Source organism: Oncorhynchus nerka, linkage group LG12 (genome assembly GCF_034236695.1).
Source record: "Oncorhynchus nerka isolate Pitt River linkage group LG12, Oner_Uvic_2.0, whole genome shotgun sequence".
NCBI classification, from domain to species: domain Eukaryota; kingdom Metazoa; phylum Chordata; class Actinopteri; order Salmoniformes; family Salmonidae; genus Oncorhynchus; species Oncorhynchus nerka.
Genome location: NC_088407.1, coordinates 57051203 through 57066930, shown reverse-complemented (window position 1 = coordinate 57066930; position 15728 = coordinate 57051203). Strand labels below are relative to the sequence as shown.

The following is a 15728-nucleotide window of genomic DNA, read 5'->3' as shown; positions in this document are numbered from 1 at the left end:
GTGGAATTAATATAGAGATAATGGAAGAGCTGGGACGAAGGATATGCAATGGGCGTTCCACTCATTGTGACATTTTGGGGAATGCGTTTTGGTTTGCCTTCAGAGCTCTGGATCCCAGAACATTCCAAAATACCCCCTTCCTCCCTCCCTCCCTGGTGTTTTGGCACTCTTCTTCTCCTGCCCCACAGCCACCCACCCGTTCTCTTCCCAGAAACCACCGAAGCACACTGCACCAGACCTGCTGAGTCATCTGCTTACACACCATTCAATGTTACTCCTTGATGATCCTCATACTAAGCCCCTTCTGTATGACTCATCAATTAGGCTTGTTGGAAAATCATGGTTTTCAAAAGGTTTGATAAGAGAAAGCCCCCGTTGTAAAACAGACTTTAGATGTGACTGTCAGTGATTTCCAAACACAATGCAGCAGTTTCATCATTTTTCAATGACTAGAAGATGGAATGTACGCAGAGATGGAATGTATAGATTGACATATTTACTTTTGACACTACGCGAGCGAGACATTCCCTTGACAGATATTCACTTCAGAGCAAAATACTCACTAGGGTGTGAAAAGTGGAATTGGCGTTTGATGGGGACTAACGGTAGTGGGCAGAAGTCCTAATGTCTAATCATGAACTTCATATCCAATTCCAGAGAGACAGATTTTTTAAACTATTACGATCAATAATAATATCAAAGAGTGCACATGCCACCTGGCCAGAACTCATTGGCCAGCAGCATACCACTCTGCATTCAACTGCTGGCTTGCTTCTGAAGCTACGCAGGTTTGGTTCTGGATGGGAGACCAGATGTTGCTGGAAGTGGTGTTGGAGGGTCAGTAGGAGGCACCTTTTCCTCTGGTCTAAAAAAATGCCCCAGTGCGGTGATTGGGGACATTGCCCTGTGTAGGGTGCTGTCTTTCAGATGGGATGTTAAATGGGTGTCCTGACTCTCTGTGGTCACTAAAGATCCCATGGCACTTATTGTAAGAGTAAGGGTGGTAACCCTGGTGTCCTGGCTAAATTCCCAATCTGGCCCTCATGGTCACCTAATCATCCCCAGCTTACAATTGGCTCATTCCTCTCCACTGTAACTATTCCCCAGGTTGTTGCTGTAAATGAGAATGTGTTCTCAGTCAATTTACCTGGTCAAATAATAATAAGTCATAGTAGGAAACAACAGTTGATTTAGTTAACAAACTCATAAATCACATCTGGTTCATTGATGCATTAGGAACATCTTGGTGTTGTATCATCACAAACTCCCTAATGCCTCAATCGTGTTGCTAGTGATAGGTAGAGCCATGCAAAACCTGCTGGGCTCACATGCTACAGTGGCTGCAATGGAGAGGGCTTTGGGGTTGTTGACCGTGTTGTTCTAGTTCAGAAGAGCCACGGTAAGAGGTGAAGGCTATTTGCATCAGATGCGAAGCTCCAACCCCAAGGCCTGAGCGCTTAAACAAACATCTAAGGATCATTTGTGTTCATTTGTGTCTCCAATTCTTTGGCTTGTGGACCAACATTATTTCCCTGGCAATGTATTTCTTGGCCAAACTTTCGTAACATAACTTTTCATTCTCACAACTCATCAACCAAAAATCTAATCTACTCTTAAATCAGTGATGGTCTGGGAAGCATGGGACAGTCACTCCTCTCTGGCTGCGGTCTGAGGGAAGGAGATGAAAGGAGAAGAGATCTCTCTCTCCATCTCTCTCTCTCTGGGCCAGTCTGGTCTGAGGTTTTCTCCCCCTTTCCCACCCCTCCACTTATTTGCCTGAGACACCATTCCCTGGACGCTGCTCGTCACAGTTTGCATTCAGCCTGAGTAAACATTTCACAGGTGAGGGCCTGGATTTGCATCCCCCCCCCCCCCTCCACATACACACACCTCACTGGCGAACTCAGCTCGCCCTTATGTTAACAACCAAAATCAGTTTCTCCCCTAAGCAAATGAGGCAAACCTCCCTCCATATCTGGGTTACACGCTTGACTGTGGACTAGTGGACCTCAGAGAGCAAGCGAGAGAGACAGAGAGAAAGAGATTTCCCCCGCTCCTGCGGTGTGGCAGAACTCAATATGGGAACGTGCACACAAGCGAGAGAGAGAGAGGAGAGTGAAGGAGAAAAAGGAGCGCGCTAGAACAATGTGTTCTCTATTAAAAAAAACTTGATTCCCAGCCGCCACCCCTTTTAGAGTGGGAACATCACAGACGGCGGGCCGCACCAACTAGCCCTCTGGGGTCCATCCCCTCTCCTGTCCCTGCAATTTAGTCAACACGTTTCAGCTGAGCCTAATGGAGATCATGTGTTGGGTGGGCCGCTGCTACCAGCTAGGCCGCATCAGGACCAAAGATCCAACACTCCTCCTCCCCTGTACCCACAGCCCCGCTGTTACCACAGCCCCAGAGCCCCGGAGCCGCAGAGCCTCAGCCTATAATTAGCTGGCAGAGAGATGAGGAGGGGGCTGTGTGTAGATCAGGGTAGCTAACAGAAGATTGCAAAACTGTGGTTCTGTGTGTGAGTAGAGAGTTGCTGATCTACCCGTCTCCTCTAGAGGGAGCAGCTGAGCTGCTGAGAGGTAAACCGTGGTGGTGACTGGCTGGCCCACCGCCAAGGTTGTGACGGGACACAACCCCATTAAGGTGTTGTGATAAGTGTCCAGTTGAGTTTCCCCTGACAAAATACAGGAGCCTCTCCCCGCCGCAATTTAGTCAACACGTTTCCACTGGCGACAATTAAATAGAGATCATGTGTGGGGTGGGCCGCCAGAGCCATCAAGTCCCCGTGCCACAGATACAGGCTCCACCCTGAAGCCTATATTTATCAGGGAGACAGAGATGGAGAGAGACAGAGAGAGAGAGAGAGAAAAGGAGCTTTTTGGGAGTCCGGTAGGAATTAGTGGGCCGACTCCACTTATACTGAATCAACAGCAGCTGAAGGTTTGGATTTTCTTTGCGTGAAATCAGATACGGGGCCCGACTCTGGTGCCTGGTAGACTCTGGAAAAAGAAACAACACCCCCAACCCTCCTCACTAACCCCCCTTCATCCGAAAAGGAAGAGATTTTCAACTGCAGAAAATAAATGTGTTCTTGAGAAAAGAAAGCAGGAGCCGTGGAAATTGCAAAGGAACATATTTTTTTGTTGCTGAAAATGGACCCAATTCTCCAGACGTAGGGGAAAGACATTTCAACAAGACTATGGCACGCTAGTTCAGCATCTTCCCCCCTCGGGGCTGTGGCGTGCAAGCGCTTGCTGTTTCACAAATACAGCCTGTCTTTTCTCTGCCATCCAAATCCACATTTTATACTAGAGTCATGTGGGAACACTGAGCCCATCCAAACCAAATCCAGTGGAATTAGACAAACAAATGAGTAGGTTCAGACGGGGGGGGGGGGCAGGTGCAAGGAACCATGTCACACCTGTTGACAATCACAATGTAGGTTGAGCACTCCCAAGCCACAGCAAAAGACAAGGAAGTCAATCAAATTCCAGAGCATACATGCATACCTGCATGCCCACCTTACCCAATAACTAACTATTCATCAGTACACATATGCCATTCTTTCCTATGTACTAGAAAATCACCCATGCTACAGGCCACAGAAAGTTCTACTGACAAGATCAGCATCCAGCCCATTACCCTATGTACATCTAGATTAAAACATACACCGATTCTACAATACATTAGGAACACCTTTTGCCCTCAGAACAGCCTCAATTCGTCGGGGCGTGGACTCTACAAGGTGTTGAAAGCGTTCCACAGGGATGCTGGCCCATGTTGTCTCCAATGCTTCCCACAGTTGTGTCAAGTTGGCTAGATGTCCTTTGGGTGGTGGACCATTCTTGATACACACGGGAAACTGTTGAGCGTAAAAAACCCAGCAGCGTTGCAGTTCTCGACACACTTAAACGGGTGCTTAAATCTTAAAAGGCACTTCAATCTTTTGTCTTGCCCATTCACCCTCTGAATGACACACACACACAATCCATGTCTCAATTGCCTCAAGACTTAAAATTCCTTATTTAAAATCTTCATCTACACTGATTGAAGTGGATTTAACAAGTGACATCAATAAGGGATCATGGATTCACCTGGTCAGACTATGTCATGGAAATAGTAGGTGTTCTTAATGTACATCAATACACTGTGGGCAACAGCATATAGGGAAGGAACGGGGTGATTTACATTGCAGTAGGATAGCAAGAGGGGGAGACTTACCAATGATGACACAGGTGAGCATTGGCAAAACCAAAATCCATAACAAAGTCAAATGCCATAATAAGTCTCAGATATAGGCCTATGCTGCATATTTAATGTCATAAAACATATATTTCTTATTCCAAAAACCATGGCTTCAGTTACAAGAAAACCGTGAGACATGACCTAAGAGATGAGTGACAGTTGTCAGGTGTTCTATGGCTCCCGTTGGCCTACTTTCTCAGAGGTGATTGACTGCCGCACCCTGAGCAAACCTTCATTCCCGATTGCCTGCCAAAAAGAAGTGAAACTGATCGAGTAGAGAGTTAAGGTTTAATGTCACGTGCACAAGTACAGTGAAATGCCTTTCTTGCAAACTCAATGTAGTATTGAAAATAACCTAACGTAGAACAGAAACCACACAATAAATACAAATTGAAGAACAGGGGAAAGTAAGAAGCTATATACAGGATAAACAGATTAGTAGCAGCGTAAACGAAGGTTATGTGTGTGTGTGTGTGTGTGTGTGTGGTCAGTATAAATGTGTGTGCATGTCATGTGCGTGTTGGAGTGTCAGTGTGCGTGAGTGGGTCGAGTCCTGAGAGTGTGCATAGAGACAGTCAAAACCCAACTAAAATACAAGGGTAGTCCGTTTAACAGAGATATTAAACGTCAGTTTATTGGTTTACAGAAGCCTACATCACACGGAATGAAGAAGAAAAATCACCGTTGTCAATATTGGTAATTGTAAGTGGAGCCTTTATGGGTTCTCTACCTGACTGATCCAACAGGTAGGCTAGCTGAAGGCCTAGGTGCATACATTCAATGCATGGTATGTGTATCTGTCCCTGTATGTACCTATCAAACCCAGATACTACAGTACAGTAGGTGGCAGCATGCTGTAGCTAAAACAGCCAGCTACCAGATCAATGGTAGAGAGAGAGACACACACACACACACACACGAACGAACTGGCTGACCCTCTATATAGTATGCTTACTTACTTTCTCGTGTTCTTATTTGTATTTCTTGTGTGTTTTTGTTCTCTTGTTATTTTTAGTATTACATTCTTATTGATTAGTGCATTGTTGGGGTCAGAGCTGGCAAGAAAGGCATTGCAGCCTAACCCTGCAGTCATGCATGTTTTTGGGGGGGGCGGTATGGTGTTGTGTTTAAGGAAATATGCTGGTGACAGGAGCTGCCCCAAAATGCAGCGAGAAAAACTGCAGAGTCAAACCCTTGAGCAAGATCAGTTGAATAAATCAGGGAATGTTTGGCTGTGAAATTTAAGTCAAAACAGCTGGCTTTTGTGTGCTGTGTTACCTATGTGACTACACTTCAGGATAGTTTAGCACTGACAAGAATGTGACATTGAGACGGCTTGCATTACTTTTACAAAATACACAAATACATAGAAATCTCTCCCTCTCCCTCCCTCTGTTTGTCTGAATGGGATGGTTACCTCTTTAGTTTCCTGTTCTCTCTCATCAGTTTGATGTACGGTATGTAGAGTTACACAACAGCACACGCTGCACAACAAGCTGTCAGTGTTTACTCAAAGCACCACTCTGCTCTGACAATACCTCTTTTCATTCCTCCAAACAACAGAGAACGCTGTCCCTGTACATTACTCTAGTTCAGCTGGTAGGGTTCTGTAGGAGGGCTATGTTAAAGGCTGAGAGGGAGGACACTCATAACTTCATCTGGTTCACAGAGCTGTGTGGTGATGTGCTGTCACAGCTTGATGTCTCAGTTTATTACTTGTAGCTAGTGTTTGCAGGGTTGTAGACTGGAGGCCCCACACTGTCAGTTGGGGATGTGGTACTTCACTACAGCTTCCTGTCAACGGAAGGAACTCTGTCCCTATCTCACTTTGACTCTGAAACATTTCCATGAGTTCAATCTATGTGCGCCAGGAGTTTCTAAACCAAATCTGTCGTTTCTCTCTCCCTCGCTCAGGTCCCACCGCTGACCTCTTCCCCCAGAGGACCACCTTCCCTTCTCTGTCCCCGCTGACCGACCCCCGTTTCTCAGACCCACGTATGCACTACCCAGGGGCCTTCACCTACTCAGCCAACCCCTCCAGCACGGGCATCGGAGGCCTCAGTGTGACAGGCATGTCCGCCTCCTCCCGCTACCACACCTACCTGCCCCCGCCCTACCCTGGAAACCAGAACCAGGGCAGCCACTTCCAGTCCAACTCCTCCCCCTACCACCTGTACTATGGCACCGGGTCCGGCTCCTACCAGTTCTCCATGGTGGGCCCGACCGGGGGTGAGCGTTCCCCCACCCGCCTGCTGCCTTGCTCTGGAGTCTCAGCCTCTGGAGGGGGCAACAGCCTGATGAACCAGGGCCTGAACAACCAGAGCGAGGGGGTGGAGGCAGACGGCAGCCACAGCAACTCCCCCACGGCCATGAGCGGCTCTGGACGCATGGACGAGTCTGTCTGGAGGCCTTATTGACTGTCAGACAGCTAGAGGAAATGCAGGAGAGAGAAGAGAGAAAGAGCAAAAGTAAAGAAGATGAACGAACAAAAAAAGATGAATCCTCCCCCCAAAATAAATGCTGCATGTTTGTATTTTATTTCTCGCGCACTCGCTTCGTACCCTTTTCCTAGTTGACCAAAGACATTCACTGTCTGTCAGGATGCCATGGCCAGAGATTGCCTTTATGCAAGCCATGGGTATATCCTGCACTGTGACAGAGACTACTCTCTGAGGCTCTGAAACCATACAAATCTCATGCTTTTCAATTGATGAGTAAGAAATGCAAAATAACTGTAAATAGATGTTATGGTGTTAGAACAAAAAGCCATAGTAATATATCAGGATCTTTTGAAAAACAGGTACATGCATACCAAAGACTATGAAAGGCAAAACCTTCATAGCCATTCACTCTATGTAGCTGATGAACTGAAAAAATGCTAGTGCTATTGTGGTTAACTAGCCAACATGACCAAAACGATCCTTTTCCCTCAGATGACAGTACCTTTCTTGGCATTACAAGCTAAGCATCCAGACCAGTGACTGTACTGCCTCAACGGCCTTTCACTGTCAGGTGATAACAGAGGTCAAATATGATGTTTGCTTCACGAGTGTCTCAGAACCTGCCCTAGATGGCTTGTGGCTGTATTGCTAATGTAACATAACAGTTGATTCTGAAGCTTTTATTTGGTGTGAGGTTTGGAGATTCACCCTTCAGTCCATGAAACATCATTAAAAACAATACATGGTCTCAAAGTAATTCTGCATTGCTTGACAATTTAATGTACTATTTGTACTGATGTCCGAGTGAAGCTTCCCTGTAAAGTTGTTAATGTATTGATAATCTATGCAGTAGAATAGCTGATATTTTGAAGACTGTACAGGACATTAGCAGATAATTTTTTTTTAAAGCAGGAATTTTATGGATTCCTTTTGTTTTAGTTTGTTGGACTGTTTTCTTTATTTTGACTTATGATATATACACTGAGTGTACAAAACATTAAGAACACCTGCTCTTTCCATCACAGACTGACCAGCTGAATCCAGGTGAAAGCTATGATCCCTTATTGATGTCACTTGTTAAATCCACTTCAAATCAGTGTGGATGAAGGGGAGAAGGATTTTTAGGCCTTGAGACAATTGAGACATGGATTGTGTATGTGTGCCATTCAGAGGGTGAATTGGCAAGACAAAATATGAAAGTGCCTTTGAATGGGGTATGGTAGTAGGCTCATCGGTTTGTGTCAAGAACTGCAACATTGCTGGGTTTTTCACGCTCAACAGTTTCCAGTGTGTATCAAGAATGGTCCACCACCCAAAGGACATCCAGCCAACTTCACAAAACTGTGGGAAGCATTGGTGCCAACATGGGCCAGAATCCCTGTGGAACGCTCTCAACACCTTGTAGAGTCCATGGCCCGACAAATTGAGGCTCAATATTAGGAAGGTGTTGTTAATGTTTTGTACACTCAGTGCTTTTTTTTCATTCTGTATGCAAACTGTTTTAGTATAGTATGTTTGAACTGGATAACACAGTTTACTTTTTTATATTTATTTGAGCCAAATTTAAGGAAATGTTCACTTATGCCCAAAATCATTTAGCATTCTCTCCAACTTCTCTTTTTATATAACTATTTTGTTCATTTGTTGTTTAATATAAAAATTTGAATCTGTGTAATATATTGCTCCTAAATTATGAAAAAAATACACTTCTATTGTTATTATTTTGTATTCCAATGTAGCGTAGATGCACTAAAAACTTTCATGATATTCCACCATCAGAACCACAGATCTCAGCATTCATTTCACCAATCACGTTACTTATAAAGATTAAAGATCCCCCCCAGCCTCCTTAAGGACCCAAAGTCATCGCAAAAAAAAAAAAAATTGCACTGTTCTAAACATTCAATTATCATAAACTTTTACGTACACAGATGTTCCTTTCAGAGAGAGAAAAAAATGGTTAAATACCTAAGGCACACAGTTGTCAATCCAACCCACATTATGTGGCTATGCAGATCTTGTTTCTTTGTATATCAGACAAAGATACTAACCTGCACGAAGAACGACTGAAACCTCAGACATTAATTGGCTTAATCTCAAACCATTTTGGCATGTCTGAATAAACTGACTCACAAAACATTAGAGATGAAGTGAGCTCATTTTCAAATGCACACACACACACACACACACACGCCGCTCATATGAGAACAAGCTTCTGATATCCTTACTAGAACCACAGTAGATTGAGCAGTGACAGAGGTAAAGGTACAGGTCTGCACATTCTCAAGGGCCTTTCCCCATGCTGTCTCAGTCATGATCCCTGTACCCCAGGGGGACACCTAGAGTAGGGATGAAGATAAGGGAGGTCAAAGTGGGATCCTCTTACCAACAACATGGGCAATCCTAACAAAAAAACAAGCCCCTTTGTTCTTCATGAGCTGTGAGTCCTTTGAAGCCTTTATAAACGGGATCTCTCTCCATCCTATTGTAATTTACTGCTCATTAGTGCCAGCAGCTCAGGGCTCTGCCCAGGATTAAGATGTTGTCAGGACAGAGCATCTTTGTATGAGCTGTGTTAAAGCCACTTAATTAAGTCATGGTGTCAGGTGTCTCATGTTACAAACTGGCAGAGGTTTTTTTGTGATAAGGAGGAGGATGAGACTTATTGGGGCTTCTTGGGAGCCCATGTTCTACCATTTAGGGATGGTTAATCACATACAGTATCTACTTCCCTATGCCTTATTCTTGTTCAAGACCATCAATAATATCAATATTCATTCCTATCTCCTGGTGAGTGGAGGGAAAACATTGCATGTCCTAGACTGTGTTCCTACTCATCCCTTTGGGTTTGAAGGCCTAACTTTAGATTGGGCAAAATTCATGCAGCTATGAGAAACCAAAGATGTACCTGATATGATGTGGTTATATCAAAACCAAAAGAAATGCCTGTAATATTGTTCCATTGCAAGTTTGGATCTGTTGTTTTACACAAATTGTTTGTGGTAACTTTTGTAAAGCCTTGGTTGGTTTCCAAGATCTGTCGAAAACATGTCCACAACTCTTATGAAAGAGGTTGTGTGTATATCATATGACATTTGCAAAACAGGGAGGCCAAATGATACAATTTAATTGTATTTTATTTTGTGTTGGATCTTTTGATGTTTATTTTAAAGAAGCTCCTCTTCATTTTGTTATACCATAATGTTAATTCATTTTGTTAAACCATAATGTTAATTCATTTTGTTATACCATAATGTTAATTCATTTTGTTATACCATAATGTTAATTCATTTTGTTATACCATAATGTTAATTCATTTTGTTATACCATAATGTTAATTCATTTTGCTCTCTTTCCTTTTTCTTAATGCTCAAAGCATGTATGTCTGAAGCTGATATGTTAATTTAATTTTCATCCATGTAATATCTTTAAAGACTGTATTAAGTGCTTGTAAAGTGTGCGGATAATGTAGTTTTTAACAATTTTCATTAAAAAAAAACATCAATTTCAGCTTTTTCTCGTGATCGTTGTTTTTATTCTAATTATAATATAGCCTAGTAGCCTAGTGGTTAGAGCGTTGGACTAGTAACCGGAAGGTTGCAAGTTCAAATCCCCGAGCTGACAAGGTACAAATCTGTCGCTCTGCCCCTGAACAGGCAGTTAACCCACTATTCCTAGGCCGTCATAGAAAATAAGAATTTGTTCTTAACTGACTTGCCTGGTTAAATAAAGGTAAAATAAAAAAGGAGAAAAGTTATACAAAAAAAGTTATAACACAATAGCACCATTGAGTAATACTGGAGGGGTCTCAAATATTTATGACCAAATTCTTCAACATGATTAGCTTCACTGCAAAGACATTCCACTGGATAATACTTCTTCAATATTGAAAAGTCTGGATTGTAAATACCTCTATGGTTAGCAAAGGGAAGGTGTTGAAAGTGAACACGGTAACATGTAGGCAAAGGTTATAATTCAACCCCTAGAAATACAAAACAGGATCACCTCAGCAGACTAATGGGTACAAAGCAGGAAAACATCTCAAAGTTTAATCAAACTCAATGCATTCTAATTCATGACTTTCTGGCAAATGATGTTCTCATCCAATGCCCTCTTAGGCTTAGACCCAGAAATACAAAACCCTTCTCTCTGTGTTGTCATCTCATCATCTCAATGGTGGTGCATTACCCAAGCCTACCCTCTTAATTATCCCACAGTCTACCATCAGTACGCCTCTCATTGGCAAATTACCCACACTCCTCAGTGCCTCACAAACGCCACAGCTGTCAACACGGCAGTACCCAGGGCGTAAATAAAGCACGTCCCAGGAATCTGACACCACCCTGGCAATCTCAGCACAGTGCACCTTGGCAAGTTGTCACTTGTTAAAAAACAAAAGAGTCAAAGTTAGGAATGTCGGCGTTCTTTTCCACTGTAAGGTTGGGTGTTAATTTATGCAGTGCTGATGGCATCTATTTGGGCCATTTGATGTCTGCCCACAGGATTAAACACACTCTCTCGTAGGGTGGTCTGATATCAGTTCTGTGGTTAACCTGAAATACAATGCCCACAATCTCTAGCTCTTAAACTAGTTCTACCTTTTGAGATGCCATGAAAAGGTCCGCTGCTTCCTTCACTCCCTTGTTTCTTTCTCCCTCCCCGGTATGCTGCTTTCTCTCTCTTCCTTTTTACCTTTAAACTCTTTCTTCTCCTCCCAAGCTACTCTTTTCTCTCATCTCCTCTTTTATTCTCTCCTTTCTTTTCACTGTACAGATGTAGGATCTTAATTTGATCACCACGTTGAGGGAGAACTTTCCTGCTATGCGGGAAACTAAAAACTTGGTGTATTTGAGGTTTAAAAAGGCTTCTGAAGTTTGTCATTTCTAATTAGAAATTTCAGACTTGATTTTCCCTTACAAAAAAATGATCAAACCCTACAGAAATATCCATTACTTACTCCCCATAATAATTAATATTTCCTGTTGCTGCAGGATAATTTTCCTGCTGTAGCAAACTGGCTCAAATTAAGATCCTACATCTGTATGGGTTTAGCTCTGTCAGGCAACAAAGCCTCAGGATGCGCACACACAGGCTCCAGACACCACTGCATTTTATCAACTCAGAACACCACCCCACACACACACACACACACACACACACACACACACACACACACACACACACACACACACACACACACACACACACACACACACACACACACACACACACACACACACACACACACACACACACACACACACACACACACACACACACACACACACACAATCCCCGCTGACAGATCTCACACCGGTTAGATTCTCACACAGAATGAGTGGCGCTCCACTTCACAGTGTATGACAGATCTGTGCTGTCTTAAACACTCCCATCCACTTCCTTTAGTCTCATCACAAAGCCAGTGTCCCTCCACGCTGCTCCCCCACGGCTCAGGAAATACAAAGAGAAGATGGTAAGCTTTCAATTAGATAGAGCTCTGGGGAATTTTACAGCTGTTTTCACACACTCTGTGAGCATGTGCTTCACATGTGAGGGCCAGAAGAACTCCCATCTGGCTTTGGCATTGTCATAGACATACGACGAGAAGAGTTCAGTGTTTTTAATGTTCCCTCTGTTCCCTCGTTGTTGCCCTCTTCCTGAAACTGTAGCTCTCCATGAAGACGGGAAACACACTCAAAGTTGAATGGATGTGATAGAAGTCAGACGGCTTGATGAATGGTCTTACAGTTTGAGGAGATTGGGAGATTTATTCTTCAGTGAGCAATCCCACAGATACATGGCAATCAAACATACTGGTACACAAACACCAAAATGCATGTGAGCAAACACACAACTCATCAGCTAGATGACAGTAATACAACATAAAACTTTGGATTACGGTATGTAACCCCGGTTCTCTGAAGGAGACATCTCACCATTGGACATGTCCTCTTTTGTGGGTCATTGGTTGAAGCCTTATTCAATCACGCCTAACAGGCCAATCAGGCTCTGCATGTCTATATAACACCCTGCACTGCTCTAGTTTCCTCATTCTAAGAACCACCTCTTACACGATTTGTGCAAGAGGGTAAATCTTGTGAGATGTCTCCCTCATCTTCTTCACAGAACCGGGGTTAAATACCGTAACCCAAAGTTCTCTTTCAGTCGACTAAGTTCGACATCTCACTATGGGACACTTGCAAAAATTCCCGATAGCCAATAGCTTGTTTCCTGAAAAGCCTGTTGTGGTACATAATAATGTACATAATCCATCCTACTCAGCTCCAGCGCCAAGGAGTGTGTGTACCAGGGAGGGCGCAGTAACGTCCAGGCAATAGAACCTCACAAAAGTGTGAGGGGAAGCCCAACTAGCGGCAGCACATATCTCCAAGACAGATGCCTCTGAACAGTGCCCTTGACGTGGCAATTCCTCTAGTGGAATGTGCCTGGACAACCAGGGGAGACTGCAATCCCCGACAACTGTACGCCTTGGCGATAGCCTCCAATGGGAGAGGCATTGTTTGAACCAGAGGCATTGTTTGAACCTGTTGTTTTGGCAAAGCAAAACAACTGTTGGTCACAACTCCAGAATGGCCTCGTCCTGTCCATGTAGATGTGGAGGGTGCGCACCGGACACAACGTGTTAATGCGTCGTTGCTCTGGAGAAAGGAACGGTGGTGGGTGGAGGAGAAAGAGGTCAGTGGCTTGACTACTATAAGTCTTGGGAATGACCTTAGGAATGAACGCAGCGTTAGGACAAATCATAACCTTGGAGTAGTCAGGGGCAAACTGAGTGCATGAAGGATGAACCGAGAGCGCATGAAGGCCGCTAAACGCACTTGGCCGTAGCCAAGGCGAGCAACAGGGCTGTCTTATAAGACAGAGTCTTAAGATCCACTGTCTCCAGGGGTTCAAAGTGATTGCCTGTAAGTGCATCCTGAACCAGTCCCAAGTCCCATGATGTGGCAAGTGGCTTGGAGACTGGACGGAGACGGCACGCTCCCTTCATAAAATGCCAAACCAGAGGGTGTGCCCCAATCGTCGTCTCACCTCGTCCTACATGGCAGGCTGAAATCGCCACCAAGTAGACCTTAACGACAAAGGCCTTGCCCTTGTCAAGCAATTCCTGTAGGAAGGAGAGAACGGCAGGGATGGAACACTGAAAGGAGACCAATTCGCGTCTCTCACACTGCCTCTCGAATACCCTTCACTTCAGGTCGTAAAGACCCCTTGTAGAAGGGGCTCTGGCGCTCTGAATTGTGGCAACCACGTTCGGAGGCAAGCCCACCGTACTCCGTTCGTGGACTGCCCCCCATCCCTTGTCACTACTTTGCGCATGAAGGCTCTCACTGTAGGGCAGAACGGCCTTATGGGTCTCTCCAGCATTGAAGTGCTGATAGACACTTTGCAGAGAGAAGCACGCGCCTGTGCCAGTGGAGAGACAGGTCCAAGCAGAGTGAGGTCACCCAATGCTCCTCATGAGGAGAAGACCAAGCAAAACTACCATAATCATGGAGGCCATGAGCCCAAGAAGACTCAGACACATCCAGTACATGACTGATGTTCCCAGGCAAACTCAGAGGCAGTGACGAAAAGCCGTCGCTCTCGCCACGTCGAAGGCATATCTTAGATATCTCCTGTGTGCAGGATAAACTCTGATGTGGAAATAAGCATCCTTGAGGTCTGTGGTGAACCACTCATTTGGCAGAATTTAATCTAACAGCATGCGATGTGTTAGCATCAAAGCCCTGGGAGCTTCCTCTCTCAGAACCATTCAAACGGCTCTCTGAGGATTCAACCCGCTTACCCTTGTGGAATTGTAGTCTGTACTCCTGGTCTACGGTGAGTAGGACTGCACACTCATGCCACTGCTCTTTGTGAGGAGTAAGGGAACCCGCCTGTCCTCTGGGGGGGACAGGGGAGCCCTGTGGCAGTCGTCCCACAGGGGGCCTGCCAGGCCTGGTGGCCAAACAAGGACACCCTCGAGAGGTTGATTGTTCAGAATGTTCCTATGCAAAACAATCATCCTCGGCCGTGGGCCTGGATGTGATGGAAACTCTTTATTTGAGAACTGAACTTGAGGAACAGTGGTGCTGACCCGCCCCAACGAGGGTTTATGGATCTTGAGGTGGGGGGCTTCCGTTGTACACCGCTGCCGTGTGTGACCTGTCGCAGGACTCCCGAGGAGACTGGCCTTTCTTTTCCTAGCCACCGTGCTTCTACACCTGCATTGCTTGTTGTTTGGGGTTTTAGGCTGGGTTTCTGTACAACACTTTGAGATATCAGCTGATGTAAGAAGGGCTACAGTGCCTTGCGAAAGTATTCGGCCCCCTTGAACTTTGCGACCTTTTGCCACATTTCAGGCTTCAAACATAAAGATATAAAACTGTATTTTTTTTGTGAAGAATCAACAACAAGTGGGACACAATCATAAAATGGAACGACATTTATTGGATATTGGATTAATACTTTGTAGCGCCACCTTTTGCTGCGATTACAGCTGTAAGTCGCTTGGGGTATGTCTCTATCAGTTTTGCACATCGAGAGACTGACATTTTTTCCCATTCCTCGTTGCAAAACAGCTCGAGCTCAGTGAGGTTGGATGGAGAGCATTTGTGAACAGCAGTTTTCAGTTCTTTCCACAGATTCTCGATTGGATTCAGGTCTGGACTTTGACTTGGCCATTCTAACACCTGGATATGTTTATTTTTGAACCATTCCATTGTAGATTTTGCTTTATGTTTTGGATCATTGTCTTTTTGGAAGACAAATATCCGTCCCAGTCTCAGGTCTTTTGCAGACTCCATCAGGTTTTCTTCCAGAATGGTCCTGTATTTGGCTCCATCCATCTTCCCATCAATTTTAACCATCTTCCCTGTCCCTGCTGAAGAAAAGCAGGCCCAAACCATGATGCTGCCACCACCATGTTTGACAGTGGGGATGGTGTGTTCAGGGTGATGAGCTGAGCTGCTTTTACGCCAAACATAACGTTTTGCATTGTTGCCAAAAAGTTCAATTTTGGTTTCATCTGACCAGAGCACT

The 15728-nt window shown here is 44.6% G+C and overlaps 1 protein-coding gene across 3 annotated transcripts in view; it reads left to right on the top strand.

The window, feature by feature from the left end:
- The window catches only part of LOC115138418 (runt-related transcription factor 3-like), an 82290-nt gene extending 72094 nt beyond the window's left edge, over positions 1 to 10196 (top strand). For all 3 annotated transcript variants that reach the window (XM_029675248.2, XM_029675245.2, XM_029675247.2), the window contains one exon: positions 6160 to 10196. In XM_029675248.2, the coding sequence (XP_029531108.1) occupies positions 6160 to 6662 (503 nt within the window). In that variant the 3' untranslated portion in view covers positions 6663 to 10196. The remainder of the gene's footprint in view (positions 1 to 6159) is intronic.
- Positions 10197 to 15728: the final 5532 nt, after the last annotated feature.